Source organism: Melanotaenia boesemani, chromosome 10, assembly GCF_017639745.1.
Source record: "Melanotaenia boesemani isolate fMelBoe1 chromosome 10, fMelBoe1.pri, whole genome shotgun sequence".
NCBI lineage: Eukaryota > Metazoa > Chordata > Actinopteri > Atheriniformes > Melanotaeniidae > Melanotaenia > Melanotaenia boesemani.
This window is the reverse complement of record NC_055691.1, coordinates 7,197,323-7,217,449: the sequence shown is the minus strand read 5'-3', so window position 1 is coordinate 7,217,449 and position 20,127 is coordinate 7,197,323. Positions and strand designations below refer to the sequence as shown.

Genomic DNA, 20,127 nt, shown 5'->3' with positions numbered 1-20,127 from the left:
GCTCTGTCATCTATTAAAATCCATTTAAATTAAAAAATGTTGCCCTTTGGGGCAAATATCACTATCAAGATTTATCAAGATTAATTAATTACAAAGCCTCTAATTAATTAGATTATTGTTTTTAATTGTGTCCCACCCCTAGAATATATATACATATATATATATATATATATATATATATATATATATGTATATATATATATGTGTGTGTGTGTGTGTGTGTGTGTGTGTGTGCGTGTGTGTGATAGAGCTCTGTTTATTTCCTCCCACAACATTTTCTATAGGGACATGACAAAGACTCAACTCAAAATACAACTCCCCAAGTAGAGAGTTTAACAAACCATTTGTTCCCTGCTTGATATGGGGTTGAAAAGAGCAATCTGATCCCAGACCTGAAACATCCTCCACCCGATCTGAGAGGGTGTTCTCCACAGCTGGAGACAACTGTGGTCCTGAAAGCCAGCTTTACTTTGGTTCAGGTGGAATAAAACAAATTAGATTCATGCTTCGAATTAAAGAGTTATTGCAACCAAACCCATTTGTACTATATTTTATTCCATAACCTTAACGAGAATCAATTAGAGAATTAATAAGTAATCGAATCAATAAATGAAATTGATAATGGAATCGGTATAATCGGTATCACTAAATTATTAGCAATTATATATATACAGTCACCAATGTGACTGGTCATTCAGATCAAATCAAACTTTATTTATAAAACACCTTTTATGCTACAGGCAACACTAACACACCAAGCAGTCCCCCCTCCCTCCCCATTCTACACAAACATGATTCTCTTATTCCTGTCTCAAACTGAATGTTATTATAAAATACTAAAAGTGATGAGCATCCGGCCTGAAGCTGCTGTGAGGAAACAATATCAGTGTCATGGGGATCCATCCACACCAGGGGCTAGTCTACCCATGTCCAACAGCAGCAACCACTCCCATCAGGACAGACCTGCGTCCACACCACAGCCAAAAGGCTGCAGGCCCCAGCCACCCCGATAAGTGCAATCATCAGCCCCCAGACCCAGCAGGCAAAACCCCCGGTGTGGAGGATCCCCACAAGGAAAACACTGGAGTTAAAATTAAACAACCTTAAGAAACAATAAGAACAGCTAAGAATGAATGAATAAATAAGTAAATGAATAAATAAATATGAATAAATAGAATGGTCATTCTATCCTCTAGCCTACATGGAGACCATTTCTGACCATTTCTGATGTTGCTTCAGGCAACAGTAAATGGATCAACTGAAGGTCCTGATGCATCTCTCAGGTCCAGTATTTGGTCTTTGCTGGATTTTCTGTTTTGTGAAGACGTCACTTTGAAAACAGGAGAGTAGAGCTCAAAGATAAAAAAAAAAAAAGTAGTTCATCCCTTAAGTTAAAATTAGTTTATCCCTTAAGTTATGAAACTTTTTCATAATAGAATTATTTATACGTCAATTTTAAGTAGCTTAAAAAAACGCATACATTTGTTTGAACATTATCAAGTAGAAGAAATGGACTGAACAGTATGAGAAAGCAGCTAATGTCCAAGGAAAAACTTCCATAAAGTCAGGAGAATTGTTGCTTAAGACAAGTTTAAAAGATCACTGTCTGGCTGCTGGAAAGCAAAATATAAAGAAATAAAGGCTGATTTAAGAATTTACAAAGCATTGTACACACAGGAGAATAAAAACGGTAAAATACAGGTGCATAGCCTTAAGGGGATTAATTGTAATTTAAAACATGGACAAGAAAAAATAATAACGTGAATGCACAGAGGAAGCAACTACACTAAATAAAACAGGATGTAAAAATAACTAAATGTGACTTGAAACCAAATCCGAAGCAAAACTATTGAGAATACAGAACATGGAAATAAAATAAATACTAACAAATAATTAACTGGAGCTTTGAAAATTAAAAAATGTGACTAAAACTAGACATGACCTGATCAAATTAAAAGATTTAGTTAAAACATAACATCGAAACCCACAAAACAATGAATGAATGTTTAAGACAACAATAGTAAAGTAATAAATTTAAAGTTCCAAGTGGGATGAAATAGAAATGATAAAAGTGTCAGATTATTTCAGCTAAAGACAAAGAAAAAATACAATTTACTGAGGACGTTCCTCTGTTTCTCTCTCCTAGAGATGAGCTAATGTAGCATCACCAAAGCTTCCAGAGAAAAGTCTCTCATTAGTCTGTCCAGTTAGTACTGCATAAGCAGTGGTGCAGGGCAGACTTCCAAAAGAGATGTTTAGAGTTTTTTATGTTTCAGACTGCAGCGCTAATCCTCACTACAAACCGCCATTAAATAAGCTGAAGCCTGCAAAGGACATGTTGTGGTAGTAGAAGAGGTGCAGATTAGCACTGTCCCTAAAAATAAAAATAATAACAAAATAAAATGTGAGTGACTTTTCCTGTGGGAAATTTAAATAGAAAATAAAACACCTGAGCACCATTTATGAGCAATGAGTCACTTGTGCACCTGATAAAATGCTGAGGGATTAACTGGCTATGATGTAATGCTGATTGTAGTAAAGAAATATTGAGGTCAAAAAGAGAAACTGTTGCCAGAGTATCCCAGAGGATGAGCTAACATTAAACTAGGAAGATAAACAACAATTAACAAGCAAGGAGAAAGACAGATGGTAACTAAAAACAGGTAGACAACATAACTAACAGGCAACAAGCCAGAAAAACAGCTAGACAGGAGTGTCGGACACATGCTGGACCAGCAGGACAAGCTGGACAAGCATTCAGACAGACAAGCTGAACTACGCTCAAATGGCTGAAAGCAGTGGAGGTCAGATCAAAGCTAAATCTCTGCCTGAGTACATGAGACTGTTATCCGTTTAAGAGATTTTACTGGGGCCCTTTTTCTGTCCCAGTCTTGCAGATTTCTATTTGAGGATTATTTATCTGCTCTGAAATTTCATGAAAAAAGACCCACAATACAGCAACAGGAGTAGAGTTGACCAACTCCAACCCCAGGTTTTTTTATTTCTCGATTATCCCGTCACTTAGTTAATAGTTTAGCAGCTGCAGCATCGAAATATCACACAACAAAAAACAAAAAAGATCCAACAATTATCAAATGCTGCATTGTGTGGACTTTTTCTAAATAAATACATATTCATACAAAGATGTGTTTTTTGTCTAATTTAAATATGTCTCATTCTTCCTTGGTTATATTTCTGTTAATTTATCACTAATTACCATGTCTAGCAAGAGTCAGCTGTTTGGATTGCCGGAACAGCTTGATATTAATGACAGGAAAATGTCATTTATCAGCACACACTCATGGGATCCGCTAACAAAAAACACTGGAATGCAAAAACAAAAAAGAGCCAAAACTTCTGGATTCTGCTCTAAAAGTGAGAATCCTTCTGAAATTAATAACTAATTAATAAACTAACCACGCTAATACTCTGTTCATCAGAACACCGCATGACTTACTCTGCATGTTTAAATGTGGAGAATGGAAACATACTGAAACTAGAATAAAATGCACAAAAAGTCAAATGAATATATGACTACATATGAAAGCACATAGACCTAAAATAATACGACAGTTTCTTTAGCCTAGTTTGGGCAACTAACATTGTACAGTTTCCACATCTGGTACTTTTTGTACTTTTACATCCTCTTTATAAAATATAAACAATGCAGATGGAGAAATATCATCCCGCTGGTAGGCAGTTATGAGATGATGCTGTATGAATGCAGCAATGTGACCAGAGACGTGGTAATGGGGATGTAGAACAACACATAAAAGTACATTACATGCTGCATTCACTTGCACTTGATCTGAGGTTTGCTCAGGTAAAGGTCAGTTTACACAAAATATTTGTGAGAATTTATCTGTATGGGGAGTGGATCAGAATCTAGCAGCTGACAGCATGGCAAAATTAAACTAGCAGCAAACATCATGGCTGCTGAAAATGATCAGACAAGTAAACGATGGGAAATAAACAGGAAAGGTAACAGCACCGAGTAGAAACCAGGAAAGGCAGCAGGACCTGCCAAACTTCAGCACCATCAGAGGAGCATAGAGGTCAACATCTGGAGCTGCAAAATTCTGAGAGATGACAATCCAACTCATACCAGGCAAAGAGATTATCAAGATCATCTTGAACAGAATAAAGGAATTAGTCATCATTCAGCCCCAGTGAGACTGTAGCATCATCAGCATAGACGTAATACAGCCTCCCGCTCTGTGTCACTTAGAGACCACCTGTCACTTCAATTTCCCCTTTCAGGTCATCAGAGAAAAGAAAAGTCCTCTCCCAAAAACTGCTATAAAAACAATAATATATTTTATCTTTCAATCAACATCTGTCCTAATACAAAACTACCAAATATGTAATTATTTAAATAATCTTACCCTATAAATTCCAGTTTGATCACATGATTACACTGGCTCTATTTATTTTTATTATTTTTATTATTCATTCGTTAAATTGTACAAAAACTTATTTTGATACATTGTGAGTTTTTATTGCAACGTCAATATTTTTCCACTTTTTTTTTTTTTTTTTTGCTAAAATAGCTCAGTCAACTTCAGTTCAAATTGAAACAACCAAACATATAATTATTTAAATTAATTTAACCCTTTGAAAGGATAAAATTATTTGAATAATTATATATTTTGGTAGTTTTGATTGAGACTGAAAAAAAGAAGAAAGTAGGAAAAATATTAATCTGTACTGTTTTTATAGAAGTTTGTAGGTGAGGACTTGTTTGGTCTTTAATGGCCCAACAGGGTAATAAATGTGCCTGCGTGTCTATTTGATTGAAATTGAAATCTTAAAGTTTTTAAAGATTTTTTATTTATTTTTTTTCAAAACAAAGTCATCCTTTTTAAGACAACCAGTGTGATGGCCTGAATTGAGGGTAAAAATACCTGAAAGTCCTTAATGATCTACAAGGGTTAAAGGTGAAGTGAGCTGTCGGACAACCATCCTGCTGTTGCCCTTTATGTTCCTGTTGACAGCAAATAAAAAACAACTCAAGAATTTAAATTGATAACCTATACTTCTCGACTCACTTCATTTTAGGATATTTTCCTGGTTGATTTGATTAACAAAGCTGGACAGTTCATCTAGTAAGTTGAAATATTAAAGTAAAATTTAACAGTTTATTACATGTCAAGCCTCTTGCTTTCCTAACTTTAAGTTGAGTCATTTTATTGACAAGACAAGGCAGTTTATTTGTATAGCACATTTCATGTACAGGACAATTCAAAGTGCTTTACATGAAACAAAGGCATTACAGATATTTAGAAATGGTAAAAAGGCATCAACACATAATCACAATAAAATAATAAATTACATTAAAATGATTAAAAGCAAGATAAGTTTAAAAAAAAAAGTTAATAAGCAGATTTCATGCATAGGCGCATGAGAAAAGAAATGTTTTTAACCTGGATTTAAAAATGTCTACATTTGGTGAAAGTTTAATCTCCACTGGCAGTTTGTTCCACTTGTTTGCAGCAAAACATCTAAATGCTGCTTCTCCATGTTTAGTCTGGACTCTGGTCTGGACTAGTTGACCAGAGTCTTTGGATCTAAGAGCTCTGCTAGGTTTATATTCTCTGAACATATCACAGATGTATTCTGGGCCTAAACCATTCTGGGATTTGTAAACAAGCAGAAGGCTTTTAAAATCTATTCTGTGACTGGCTGGAAGCCAGTGTAAAGATTTCAAAACTGGTGTGATGTGTTCAGATGCAGATGTTTAATGCTCTTTTTAGGAAGTCCTGTTAAAAGACCATTACAGTAATCCAGCCTACTGGAGATGAATGCATGAATGAGTTTCTCTTGGTCTTTCTGGGAGAGTAAACTTTTAATTCTGTTGATGTTTCTGAGCTGGTAAAAAGCTTCTTAGTGACATCTTTGATGTGGCTGCTGAAAGTCAGGTCTGAGTCTATCAACACCTCAAGGTTACAAACTTGGTCGGTGATTTTAAGAGCCCGAGTCTCCAGGTGTTTGCCAATGCTGTCCCTCTTCTCTTTGCTACCAAACAGAATAATCTCAGTTTTGTCTTCATTTAATTGTAGAAAATTCTCCCTCATCCAGGTGTTTATTTGCTCCAGACACTGACACATTAAGTCTGTTGGGCTGCAGTCATCTGGTGACAGAGACACATAAAGTTGTGTATCATCTGCATAACTTTGATAATTAATGCTATAGTTCTGTAATATTTGACCCAAAGGGAGCATACAAGTTGAACAGAAGAGGTCCAAGGACTGACCCCTGGGGGACTCCACAAGTCATGGCCACTCGCTTGGATTCATAGCTGTCGATCGTAACAAAATAACTCTGGCCTTCTAAATAGGACCTGAACCAGTTAAGGACCACTCCAGAAAGTACAACCCAGTTTTCCAGCCTGTGCAACAGGATTCTGTGATCTACAGTATCAAATGCAGCACTGAGATCCAACAGAACCAGGACTGATACTTGACCAGAATCAGTATTCAACTTAATGTCATTTAACACTTTGACCAGAGCTGTTTCAGTGCTGTGATGAGGTCGGAAGCCGGACTGAAATTTATCAAGATTTCCACTTTCATTTAAAAAGTCATTAAGCTGGTGAAATACAACTTTCTCAATAATCTTGGAAATAAAAGAGAGGTTAGAGACAGGTCTATAGTTGTTCATTATAGAGGCATCTAGAGTCCTTTTCTTTAGGAGTGGCTTAATAGCAGCTATCTTTAGTGACTTGGGAAAAATGCCTGATGCCAGTGAGCTGTTAACTATCAGTAGGAGACCACTTTCTACTGAGGTAAAAACTGTTTTTAAAAAGTTGGATGGTATCATGTCCAGAGTGCATGTTGTTGATTTCAAATGCCAAACTGTTTCTTGTAGGACTTTTAAATTCACCATTTTAAATTGCGGCATGACATCAGAATTATTTCCGGGTTTTAGACACAGACTAGTTTTCTTGTGTGACTGTGTGGAATTAATATTTTGCCTAATTGTTTTAATTATTTGACTAAAAAAGTTGGCAAATTGGTTGCATTTCTCAGTGGAAAGGTGCTCTGGGCTTATCTGTATAGGAGGATTTGTAAGTTTTTCAGTCATAGTAAACAGAGAATTGTTGACATTCCTGTTAATCATTGCAGATAAATGCAGCATATAATGTAATGTAATGTAATATAATGTAAGTAGGAAAAGAAACACGTTCCCTCTGTGCATTAAATCTTAATATATTTTGTTTGATCATAGCCTTAATTCCGACCGATAATGGCATCCCGTCAAGTACAGTCTAAGATGTACGCCTGACTCATGCAAACATTTCCACATCAGAGCAGACGTCAGTCTAATGTGTGTCCTCAAGAGGCCATGAAATCTTCACAATGAAGAAGAAAGAGAGCTGGATGGTGCTAGAACACTATGCTTTCTATCATTGCAGATAAATGCAGTATATAATGTAATGTAATGTAATATAATGTAAGTAGGGAAAGAAGCACGTGTCCTCTGTGCATTAAATCTTAATATATTTTGTTTGATCATAGCCTTAATTCCGACCGATAATGGCATCCCGTCAAGTACAGTCTAAGATGTAAGCCTGACTCATGCAAACATTTCCACATCAGAGCAGACGTCAGTCTAACGCGTGTCCTGAAGAGGCCACAAATTCTTCACAATGAAGAAGAAAGAGAGCTGGATGGCTCTAGAACACTATGCTTCCTATCATTGTGTGTGTATTCATAAAACATGTTAAAGACATTTTTCAGTTTTATAACACACTACTTTACTAAAAGGACTTCTGTTACCTCCAGAATGGGTTTAGGGAAAAACGTCACTTGCTTATTATTTTTACGATTCACAAATAGTTACTCTCTCAACCACTAGTGGTCACATTTCCTTCAGACCTAATAACTCATCAAACCACAATAAGACATTTTGGTTGGCAGAACAAAGACAACAATTCCTCATCTTCTTTCTTCTTCCTTACTGATGATTTCTGGCTACTGATTGATTGTTTAAATTTCAATTGATGCTATTGGCTCATATCAGTGTAGATCAATGTACAACACTAGTTGTTATCATTTTTAAAATATATATATTTCAGCTCACCATCATCATTTCTGTGGTTTAAAAAATGTGACAAAATATTGAGGTGCTGCATCGAACTGCAAAGAAAACTGTATGAAAAAAATAAACAAAACTAATTATACTGTAAAAAAGCTGATGCCAAATAAAGACCCAGTCACTGCATGCATTTGAGACTGAACCCATGTTGAAAGTCATGTTACGAGGATCTGATGTTAAACCACCATACCAGATTACTCAAATTTAGCAGAGTGCTTAAACAGATTATGTTACATTTAGCTCAACAGAAAACAGCACATCTTAAAAGTCTTTGGGCTTAATTCAAATCACCCATACCACAACACAGATGATACGTCACAAAGCTGAGAAGTGAATTAATCATGTCAACTTACGACTCCATGTTAAGATGCAGCAGTGGTCTTAAGTAAGCCCACAAATAAGTTAGCATTCAGGATGCTTCTGAGCTGCAGTAAGCCCCGTGTGACATTTCTACACCCTTTTCAATATTTTGTCCTCATATAAGTTGTTTTCTGAGTGTTTGATACTGGGATATTAGCTAGACAGATACACCGCCTACTTGTGTTGTAATCTCTAACAGTTAGCAGGGTTGTACACAATGACAGCTGTAATCTCTCTTTGTAACTCCATTTCTCACTAAAGTGATTAGTGAATCTGTGCTCTCTTTTCATTTATCTACTCCACTGCCTCGCTCTGCCTCTGTGTGTGGTTGGTAATCAGTCAGCTTAGGTCTTCATCTCAGTAAACACCATTAGCCCGGAAGGCCAACTCAGCCAATCGGAGCTCAGTTGAGCCAGCTGAGCGGCCAATAGCGGCGAGGAACACTCAGTCCCTCGTGACACAGTGACCTGCTGCACGTCGGTGAGCGTTGCTATGGAAACCCTACTGTACAGAGCGGCTCTGTAGAAATGTAGTGGAGCGAAGGAGGAAGGAGAGAAGTGGGAGGAGAGGAGAGAGGGTTGCTGGAAAACGTAGGCCAGAAATGAACGAAAACCAGCAGCGAAGACAAAGGAGGAGTGTTTCCCTGAAATGTGGCATCAGGTGTAGTTGGAGGGCAAAAAGCAGCTGACTCTTAAGTGCACAGCATGCATCTAGGCATGTAGGCAGCAGAGCATCTTTGAACGCTTTGACTTCTGATTGAAATTGCTTTGGACATGACTGAGCCCTGAGGGTATAGAGGTGGACTGCCAGCTTCAATACGAGCGTAACCTGAGTTTGTCTATATCGGACAAACCCTTAAAGAAGTACAGAGGGTTTTCAGAAACAATAACATCACCATCTAACTGTTTTCAAGCTTTATTTTAAAAGAAGACTCGTTTAAATCTCAGTGGACAACAACAATAATTCGTTAAATTCAAAGATACTGAAAACAGGGTAAGGTTTTTAGATACAACAGAAAGCCCCAAAGTTTTCTGCAACCGAACCATTGGCATTATCGTCCAGTGGAATGATGTCTGAGCTGTCTCTTTTTTATCATCCACAAAATCACCTTAGTCAGAGCTGGGCTAGATGTAATCATTGTCCTGCACTGTTAAAAACAAAAAATAAAATAATACTAATAATATATAAAAAATTATATTACAACAGCTGGGGCCAGAAAAAAAGAACTGTTGAAAAATACTCATCCTAAACTTACAGAAAACTCAATGATAAAAATACAGTTTATACTTATGAAAGACATAAGAACATATAATATTAATATGTATATTCAGTTCTTTGAGGCCAGGTCCTCCATCCCCAAGTCCACCTCTTTTACCCCTAGGTCAGGGGTAGGCAAACCTGGTCCTAGAGAGTCACAATCCTGCAAGTTTTAGATGTTTCTCTGCTTCAACACACCTGATTCAGATGAATATAACTGAGCAGAACTTCATAAGCTGTTGTATGTATTTAATTTTAATCAGGTGTATTGGAGCAGGGAACCTAGATAGCAAAAAAGTTATTCATCCTTTCATTCATTCTCTGTACCGCTTATTCCATGACGGGTCGCGGGTAAGCTAGAGCCTATCCCAGCATTAACAGGTGAGAGGCAGGGTGCACCCTGGGCAGGTCACCAGTCCATCGCAGGGCCAACACATAGGGGACAAACAACCATTCACACACACACTCACTCCTAGGGAGAATTTAGAGTCATCAATTAACCTAACATGCATGTCTTTGGACGGTGGGAGGAAGCTGAAGTACCTGGAGAGAACCCACGCATATACGGGGAGAACATGCAAACTCCACACAGAAAGGCCACCGCCCTCAAGGTTCGAACCTCCCCCCAGCCGAGATTAGAACCAGTGACCTTCTTGCTGTGAGGCTGTGATGCTAACCACCACACCACCGTGCAGCCACAAAAATTAGTTTTGTCCAAATATGACCCAAATGTGGATTTTTGTTGGCCCCAAATTTGACTTGACTTAGGGCATTGACTAAATGTGAGAAAATATCTGCAACCTGCAGGACTGCGGCTCTCTAGGACCAAACTTGCCTACCCCTGCCCTAGGCCAACTCTCTTTATACATAGATATTAAATAACAGTATAAATGACTTAACAGTAAGATGACAGTGTATTAACAGTATTTTTAAAAACAGGTTTTTAACTATTTCTTTTTAAAAGCACATTTTAGTAAATTCTTTCATAAATTTGAAAAGGTTTTATAAGTCTTTATGTGAAGTGAAATTAAATTTTCTGTTAAAAAAAATGCATATATTTCCACAGTTATAGGTTTTTCCGTATTATTTTAGATAAGACATGCAAAACATGTAAAAACTGTAAAATAATCATTTTTTTACAGTGTATAATTATATAAATTAAGAAATAATGCAATGATGCAAGCAAATCAACCCAGTCCTGCTTTGTTTAATTAGTTAAAGGGACACAAAACAGGATAATCCTGAATAAAACATCACAGGCAGACGTCAAAAGTAGCCCTCTCAATAATGCCTTATGATCTGATGAAAGTGTGGAAGTGGTGGTGTTTTATTTGCAGAGGCAAAGCCTCTTCTGTTTGTATCTTTCTTGTTTTTGGGTTTTGACCCAAACATAACAAGCATGACAGAAAGCAGGTGCTCATCTTCTTAAAACAGACCTATTTATTGTTGCTTTAGAACATAACCAGTGTGAAACGAAGAGTAAACAAGGTTTAATATTTACTAAGCACAGGCGAGACAAGATGGAGTGTAATGTCTGCAAGAAGTAACCAAAATGAATTGATCAGTTGGAAGCAAATCAGAAATTATGTCATGATAGCTCTAAAGTACTACTACTAAATAACTTTCTGACCTAAAAAAAATATGTGTTTATGATGGCACAGTAACATTTATTATGTACAGTCCTGGAGCCATCGTTGCCCAGCAGCGTCCTGAGGCTGAGAAACCAAACTTCACAACTTTTGCTCCCAAGATGCTGCTTCACTTTACAGCTGAGTCATGGTGTCAATACTTGTCAGTTCAACACATGAATGTAATAAAATGGACTGAGAAGTCTGACTTATTGCTGACAATGTGGACCAAGTTATTCTAATTCTGACTGGAAAAGGACTGAAAGGCCTATAGCAGCAGGTACAACCATTATGTCCCACTGAACACAGGACCCTGGCTAATATTTGCTTTCATTTTGTTGTTCATTTTGCAACAACATCAAGAATAGTTAAGTCATCATGACAATGTCTTGCCTATGTCTTGAAATTGGGTTCGACAACTTTCTGGAGGTCTATCAAAGTTTGTTTTTTTTGGACATTGGCTAATTTTTAGTCCAGTTCTTGTACCTGAGCATTTTCAGAGGAAAATGTTTGTTTGTTAAGCCACTTCACACTGACCTATGAATCATTTAAGCATTAAAAAAATGGCTGCAATCTCAAGAGATGAAGCAGTGTTGTGTCAACACATAACAGACATCTTAGCAAACCTAAACTGAAAATTCTAAATAATACAAATTAATTCAAAGACAGCATAACAAGAGAGACAGAAAATAGAGTTTTTGCAGTTACAGGTGATTCTCAAAGAGCTGTTTGCGGAAAACTTGGCATATCTGAACAAAAGAAGATGTGTCGGGCCTAAAAAAAAACACTTTTTACAGTGGATGAACTGGATCGCAAAGTTATGTCCTGAAAAAACAGGAATAAATCCCACAAACACCGACACAGAGCCTGAGAGATGCAACTGGACCTTCAGTTGATGCATCTGCTATCAGAAATGTTTTCCATGGAAGGGTGGCAGTCAAGAAGCCAATCTTAAGCAAGGGAAACAGGAAGAAAAGGCTGAGGTAAGGCAACAAAATCACTAGTGAATCAGAGAAAAAGAGGAAATTAGTACTGAGCTAAAGATAACCTTGAGAGAAAAACAGTCAGCTCCAGCAATGTAAGATTTATTTTACATGAAACCGATCATCATTTGGGAAAATAGACACGCTCTTTGGATACTGGAGTATCCATCACTTTTGGGCTATTTTTTAGTTTCTGCCTCAGCGTCAAAGGTTACTTGCTCTATTAAAAAATTTAGTTCCCTGAACAGTATTATTATTATCCCAGAGATCTATATAAAGGCCTGATGTGTGCTGTTATAATAAGGACACTGTGTACCGTTGAAGCTAGATAAACACTCATAACTAGGCCAATCTCTGCTGCATTTACCGTATGTAGGTTCAGATACTTCACAGAGCTACAGTTACACTCCAACATGTCCCTCTCTGGGAGGTCAATTTTTGTCTTTCACATTCTTTCTGTAATGATCTCACTCGCCTGTTGATTAGAGAGTATCTCTCATAATATTCATGATGATCATCCACCCATCCAGCGAGCCATGCATCTTTCCATTATCTGTTCATTATCTAACTGCTCCATTCATCCATCATTCCCTACATCTGTTAGTACATCTCTGCCCCAGTCCGCTCCATCTGTCTGGTTATCTATCAAGTTGACTTTGCCTCTTTTTTCCTGAATCAACCCATCAACCAAGTCTGGTCCTTGGGTTTTAGCAACTGCTCTGGACTAACTGTGTGTATGTGTGTGGAGAGAGAGGTTTGTAGAGTTATGTAACAAGGCTTTAGCTGCATGTGTGCTACTGTCAGCTCTGTACTCACACATTCCATCAGATTTCATATGTGCAGTTCTTTTGCATGCACATTGTGTATGTGTTTCTATTTTAAGCTTATGGTGTGTGTCTCATTAACTGAGCCGAGGTCTAAGAGAATCAAACTGTGGCCAATTTCATTTTCATGAAAAATGATTTACAGATTCAGATAATAGTCTACAAGGAACAGTCCTTTACATGAATGATGGAATAGTTAGTTGAAATTTTAGCTTTGAATTGTAGTCTAAGAATTATATATATATATATATATATATATATATATATATATATATATATATATATATATATATATATACGAATTTTTTTAAGATAAAGAAAAACATTATTCATCACCCCAGAAAAGTAAGTTCAGAGTCAGAATTTAGTGAAATGTCAAACAAAACAATACTTTAACCTGCTGAAATATGCTGAGTTGTAACAGGTTGTGGTTGTGTTGTATTATTCTGTTAAAACAATTTTTTTAGTTCACTATGTTTGGAATTCAGTAACATTACTAAAGATATGGTAAGCATCTGCATTTTATCTTTAAGATTTTTTGAATTCGTTATTACAGAACTGCATCTAGCAGGCCAACATTTCATCTGGCAACACAGTGAGAATCAGCTAAATACTGAACAACACTGCAGATGCTGTTGTTCGCTTTTCGTAAGGATGCTGAATGCTTTTAGCACAGCAGCGGTTATATCTTTTGGTGCTGAATGAAATAAAACATGTAAAATACCAGCGCTGACTACTGGTACATTAATACAGCTGGGCATTGTGTTTAATTGTAAATTTATGGGTGTACCAATACAATCAACATGGATACATCAATTTAATGATCAGCACACTAAGAACATTAATTTGAATTAAAAATATTAATCCAACATGGATATTCACAGTATTTATTTAAAGTAGCACACTGTAACTTTTTTAACCATAAAAATCTATGTTTCATTTGTTGTGTAAATTCCTGGAGCTGTCATTGCCCTGCAGCATCCCGAGGCTCAGAACCCATCCTTCACAACTTTATTTTCTACGATGCTGCGTCAATTTACAGCAGCATTTCCCTTTACAGTACCGCACCACAAGCCAGCAACTGGATATCAACACACTGGCTGTTTTTAAAGCATGATTCATTCATTAAAGAAACACGGGAGGACATTACTGGAGGAAGAGAGGGAAACAAAGAGCGAAAGGGACAGGGCAAGAGATGAACATTAGACTGACTGGAAAGCAATCAGAGTAGGTCGGGTGCAAGATGGCCGTCGTTAGAGGACACCACAGTGAGAAAATTTCTGTTTGCTTTGTCCTAACAACCAAACTCAGACTGAATGAAAGAATAAATTGTTATTCGTTTAAATGTCTGATTGATTTTAATAGTTAAATTATATTTAGATATTTTAGTTGGTTTTTGTCATCCAGTATGAATGGACATGATTGTGATTTTCTTTCTCTATTTTTTTTTTTTTTTTAATTTTGCTCTTATTCTGCACACATTTTTTATTTTAATGTATTATGTCCACACTTTAAGGAGCTGCCCCCCTCATACTCTTACAATTACAAGTTGAACTTGTGTTAAATCAGCATGTGAAATCTCATATTGATTGCTGACTCCTGAATCCAATCGAATCATAATCATATCATGGCAGAATTTGTCATATTGGCAAACATCAAATTGTTATCATGATCAAAATTTCAATTTATACCTCTTGTACTGAAATTATACCTCTCAGTGATGTTGGTGATTTTTGTTCTGAATTGTTCACATCACTGACGAAAGAGTGTCTGTGTTGCCAGCATCGTATCTTTATCTGGAGGTTACTGCTTCTCTAACAGATTGATCCACTGAGATAATTATTTGTCCTTGTTGCTGACAGCTGTTTTAATTCCTCTGGTTTTTCTATTTTCTGCACCTGTCTTAAATTTGGACTGATGACAACTCATAGCTAAAATGTGTTTGTTGTGTACACAATAAAACAGTCGGTCTAGGTTTTTCTACATTTTTTGCGACAAATGGAGTATATGAACAATGACTGGATTGACTAACACGCTGCAGGGTGTTTATTCATGTGACTCTAATTTAAAATATCTGAAACAGTTAGCATTGACTAATACATTTCTGTTGGAAATGGATCAGTTAGACAGTGAGAGGATAAAATCAGCAAATAAAATGATCAAATGGCATACAGCTGTATAGGTTTGTTCTCATATTAGAAGCTTCAAAAAAGTTTCAAAAAATGATTTTATTTGTGCAGATGGAAAATGATTGTGTATTTTTTTTTCTGACACCAGCACAGAATATAGTGCAAAATGTACTCATCAGTTTCAGAAAGTCCAGGTTCTGGACAAAAGCTTCCACATACAAGGACAAATGATCCCTTGAATATTTATTAAATTGAAACCTGCTGTGGTGGTTTACATTCAAATGTTTTTCATCAGCCAAAAGAACAAATGATAGAAACATGCATAAACCCAAAAAAGCTCACATCTAACATTCAGTAAAGCTTATGACAAGCAAGGATATTTTCCAAAACCTAAAAATGTACAATTAAAATGTCGAAATATAACCATGTGATTTAGTAGGCTAACGTTTAGGTAACTAATTTGACTTTTACTTGCTGTTGGGTTAAGTTTATATCCTAAACTTAACCCAACAGCAAGTAAAAGTGAAATATTAGAGAAAACAAAGTCGCGTAAACCAGTTATTACTTCTTTCCAATCAGAGTATCGAGGGACTGCACACTTATATGTCATCGTGTTTGTCTGATGAACACAAAAAACAAAGTTCTGTCCAAGAACATCAACCAACACATGTTGTTTGTGACAATCAAGCCTTCAATTCTCAAATGTCTGCCTGTTTTGTTTAGTTCGGTGTTCACAAAAAAAGCCAGAATAATGAACAGTTTCTTTCTCGGGCATGTAAATGAGGATATCATGGGATATAGATGTGCGCTTCATGTCAGTAATGTCTCTGTTTAATCACTGTAATCAGTTTACAAAAGCTAAATGTTTTGGAATTTGTTTTATTAGAAATTTGGTTCACATCTGTCCCCCCCAACCTTTAACTCATCCCTTAAGACTGAGTGGCCTAAATTTAAAGTATCCAAATGCACAATATGACCTCATGTGGAGAACAGAGGGGAAGAAAAGAGGAAAGAAAGCAGAGAGAATGTAAAAATTAATTTTCAGAAGATGCCCTGATTCAGCCTCTTCTGAATGTCTGTCTGTCTGTGCGTGTGTGTATGTATGTGTGTGTGAGTGTGTGTGTGTGCGTGTGTGTGTTAAAAAGCCACAGCAGAGAAGAGGATGACCTAAGAAGACCTGTGGAAAAATTCCTCCTACTTAACATCTGTAACCAGCGTGTCAATCATTCTGCAGTAAGATGTTGTTAAAAATTTCACATGGACAGGCACCAGCCTTCAAAACACCCACAATGCATCTGTCTCTGTGTGGCTTTCTTCCTGCTCTTACCTCCATCTGAGTATGTCTCTGTTCCATATCCATCTTGCAGCCCGTTGTTCCACGTCCCCTCGTACTTCCCACTTGTCCCTGTACTCTCTCGCACACCATACCGTCCTTTAAACCCATGTGTCCACTCGCCTTTATACACCCAGCGGCCTTTGTTCTCAACACCCACACCATGTCTTTTGCCCTGAGCCCAGGTGCCCTGGTAAGTATTCCCGCTTGGCCAAGTGTAGACACCCAATAGTTCAAAGCCGTGGGCCCAGGAACCACAGTACTCGCCTTGGCCTTTGGGTCCTGTACAGATCCCGTAGCCGTGTGCCTTGCCCTCCTCCCACCCTCCGCAGTATGACCCCCCATCGTCAAAATTGAACCTGCCGCCAGTGGACATGCATGAAACAGGTCTTGGCAATTCCCCTAAAGCCTCGACAAAAAGAAAAAGAAAAGAAAAAGAAAACAAAGGGAGAAAAAAGAAGGACAGGTTGGTGCTAGAAGCAATCCATTGATCAGAGCTCGGAGGTTGCAGAGGTTAGGGGTGAGGAGGAGGACTCCCACACAAATCAAGAAGTGCTTCCTCTTGTTTTAAATCAAGCTCGAAGCAGACAAAGAAGAAAAAAAGAGTTGAACAGGTAAACGTGGCCCCCCTCACAATAGTGTCAGGGGTCTCCCAGTGTGGTGGGAAAGGCAGCGAGATGCTCTTCACACCATCCTTTTTGGTGGGCTCTTGGTAGTTTTGGCTAGCACTTTTCAGCTTCTCTGTGGCTCATGCAGGTGAGAGAGGAGGCGAGGGGGCCTGGAGCTGCCATTATCCTCCCTCAGCAGGAGCTTCAACCATCAGGCAGCTTCACCGGCCTGGTCTCGGCCTGCCTACACAGTCTACGACACAAACTCTTCCTCCTACTCTCTCCTGCTTCCCGCTCAGGCCCACTCGTTCTGCCGCCTCCTACCTGATGATGCCTCCACCTCTCTGGAGTGTAGGGCCGAGAAGTTTCCCTGGTGACAGCCCTTTAAACCTCCAAAATAAACACTACCCTGATCAGCAGCGGAGCCCCAGACAGATATGTGACATGAAGACAAAAAGAGAAAGACTCTCCTCCTCTAAAACGATTTTTCTTCAAGTATGCTTCAGATGTTCTGAGAGAAAAAACAACATTTAAAGTCGGACTCTGTGGCTGACTTCAGATTTCTTCAGCTTCTTGTCATTCTCAGCCCTCACACACATACAGTCTTATACATACAAATGCATAGAGAGAGGGAGAGTAAGAAAAGGAAAGAAAAAAAAACATAAGGTATTCTGCTTGGCTGCCTTTTTTCGTCTGTCCTGTGGTGCTGGAGAGCAGCAATGCAGTCTCCCGTCTTATGCAGGCATACAATATATGCAGCCACACACACACTCTGACAGAAAGTGCGCACACACATACAATGAAAATAAACAACTGAATTGATTAATTTCTCCTCCTCTATTCCCCCTCTCCCTCTCTCTGTCTCAGTCTGTCTGTGGGTCTTTAATCCACTGCGTCCATAAGTGGTTTATCCTCTGCGTGGGTTGCCGTCAGGTTGCCTGCTTGATGAAATAACATCCATCTATATGATCCTGTTACGTTGTGCTCTGTCCTCTTCAGCATCTCCTGCTCATCTCCATGTTTCCCCACGGAGCACCGGCTGACGCACAGCCCGCCCGCCTGCCTGCTGTCTTGGTCTTACAGTCTCCTCTGATGGCTGGATCTCTGTATCTCTCTCTCTCTCTCTCTCTCTCTCTCTCTCTCTCTCGCTCTCTCTCTCTCTCTCTCTCCTGATCTATCAGTGTATGTCTCTCTCTCAGAAAATCTGCTCATTAGAGAGGACTGTTCCAATGCAGCTAGCCACCACCACCCCTCCCCTGCTCAATAGCACACTCCAGCTTTTAAAGAGACAGTAACACACACACAGACACACATGCCGGCATCCTTCTTGTTGCCTCACCTGTAGCTGTTTATGTTTGGGTCAATCTTTAAGTCTGCATTGGTTGTTCACTGTTAACTTCACTTTAGAAGTCTAAACACGACTTTTTGTGCAGGATTGCATTAAAAAAAAAAAAAAAATATATATATATATATATATATATATATATATATATATATATATCTCAAAATGGTAATGGCAAACCAGCCGGACATTTTGGTGATGGACAAACAGCAGAGGAAAGCCGTTGTGGTTGACATTGCAATACCAAGCGATTACAACATCAGGAAATCAGGAAAAAGGAACATGAGAAACTGGAGAAATACCAAGGCCTGAAAGAAGAACTTGAGAAGGCCTGGAAAGGGAAAGCAACAATGGTGCCCATGGTCATTGGAGCACTCGGGGCAGTAACCCCCAAACTGGAAGAGTGGCTACAGCAGGTCCCAGGACAAACCTCAGACATCTCGGCCCAGAAGAGTGCAGTCCTAGGAACAGCAAAGATTGAACTGCGCAGAACCCCCAAGCTCCCCGGCCTCTGGTAGAGGATCCGAGCTTAGATGGATGAGAGACCGCCCACGGAGGGTGAGGGGACAATTTATATATATATATATATATATATATATATATATATACTCATTATCTTTATATACTATTTGCCCTACAGGTTTTAATGTTTTCCTAATTTACTGTGTCATTAACAGACTTGTGGACAACTTGATGAGATGTTGAAGTACGATGTTTGAGGAACAAGATGAGATGAAGAAAAAAAAAAAAAAAACTGGCAGTTTACACAAGTTTGTGTTAAAAAAATACTTCTGCAGTACCATTTTTTGGGGCTGTAACCATTTGATTCATAGTGTCCACTTTAGCAGATACATATTTAACAAAATAATGCTGTATATAATATATTTATTGCAAACAATTTCTGAGACATTTTGCATCACTTTATGGTAAAACAGTGGTTCAAAACCATGTTGTACACAATCTGATACATGTCTCCTGCCCCCTGGTGGATTCCAGGAGCCTAAAGACTATACTACAATAACTGACACATCACACAATAATAAATGGTAAATATAACAAAAATGTTTTTTTAAATACATACATTTTTAAGGGCCAAATATATATATATATATATATATATGTATATAGACTTTTCTCCCCATTTTTTCTTGGGTCGGGTTTTAAAGGGTTAAAGCTATTTTCTAGTATATGCATGGGTGATGATGATATATTTGCAAAATAGCCACTTAACTGGACATTAGTGAGTCATCTAATACACTGCCATTCACAGAAGAATAAATAAATATATGATGTGATTACGACAACATATAATTTTCTAAGTGTTTTTATAGAATAGATAAAAATAAATAAACTAAATAAAAAGTCAAATAAGATTTAAAATGCAGAAAAGCATCACTGTAAATGTCTGTAGAAATAAAGTATTGTATGTGAAAAAATCCTGGTGCTGTAAAGAGGGTTAAGACTCTTTCATTTGTTTTTAAGTTTCTTAATGGGGTTGGTCTTTTTTCATTTGTCTGAGCTGCCATCACATGCTCTCAGATCAGCTGACCAGACGATGTCATGAAG

The 20,127-nt window shown here is 37.8% G+C and overlaps 1 protein-coding gene and 1 long non-coding RNA gene across 2 annotated transcripts in view; one reads left to right on the top strand and one right to left on the bottom strand.

The window, feature by feature from the left end:
• The window catches only part of jph3b (junctophilin 3b), an 82,021-nt gene extending 63,746 nt beyond the window's left edge, over positions 1-18,275 (bottom strand). The window contains exon 1 of the mRNA XM_041997131.1: positions 16,606-18,275. Within this exon, the coding sequence (XP_041853065.1) occupies positions 16,606-16,987 (382 nt within the window). The 5' untranslated portion in view covers positions 16,988-18,275. The remainder of the gene's footprint in view (positions 1-16,605) is intronic.
• On the top strand, positions 14,737-19,794 carry LOC121647580. Its single transcript, XR_006011863.1, has 3 exons — positions 14,737-14,811; positions 19,333-19,337; positions 19,784-19,794. It is a non-coding gene; the product is annotated as an uncharacterized LOC121647580 (long non-coding RNA).
• Positions 19,795-20,127: the final 333 nt, after the last annotated feature.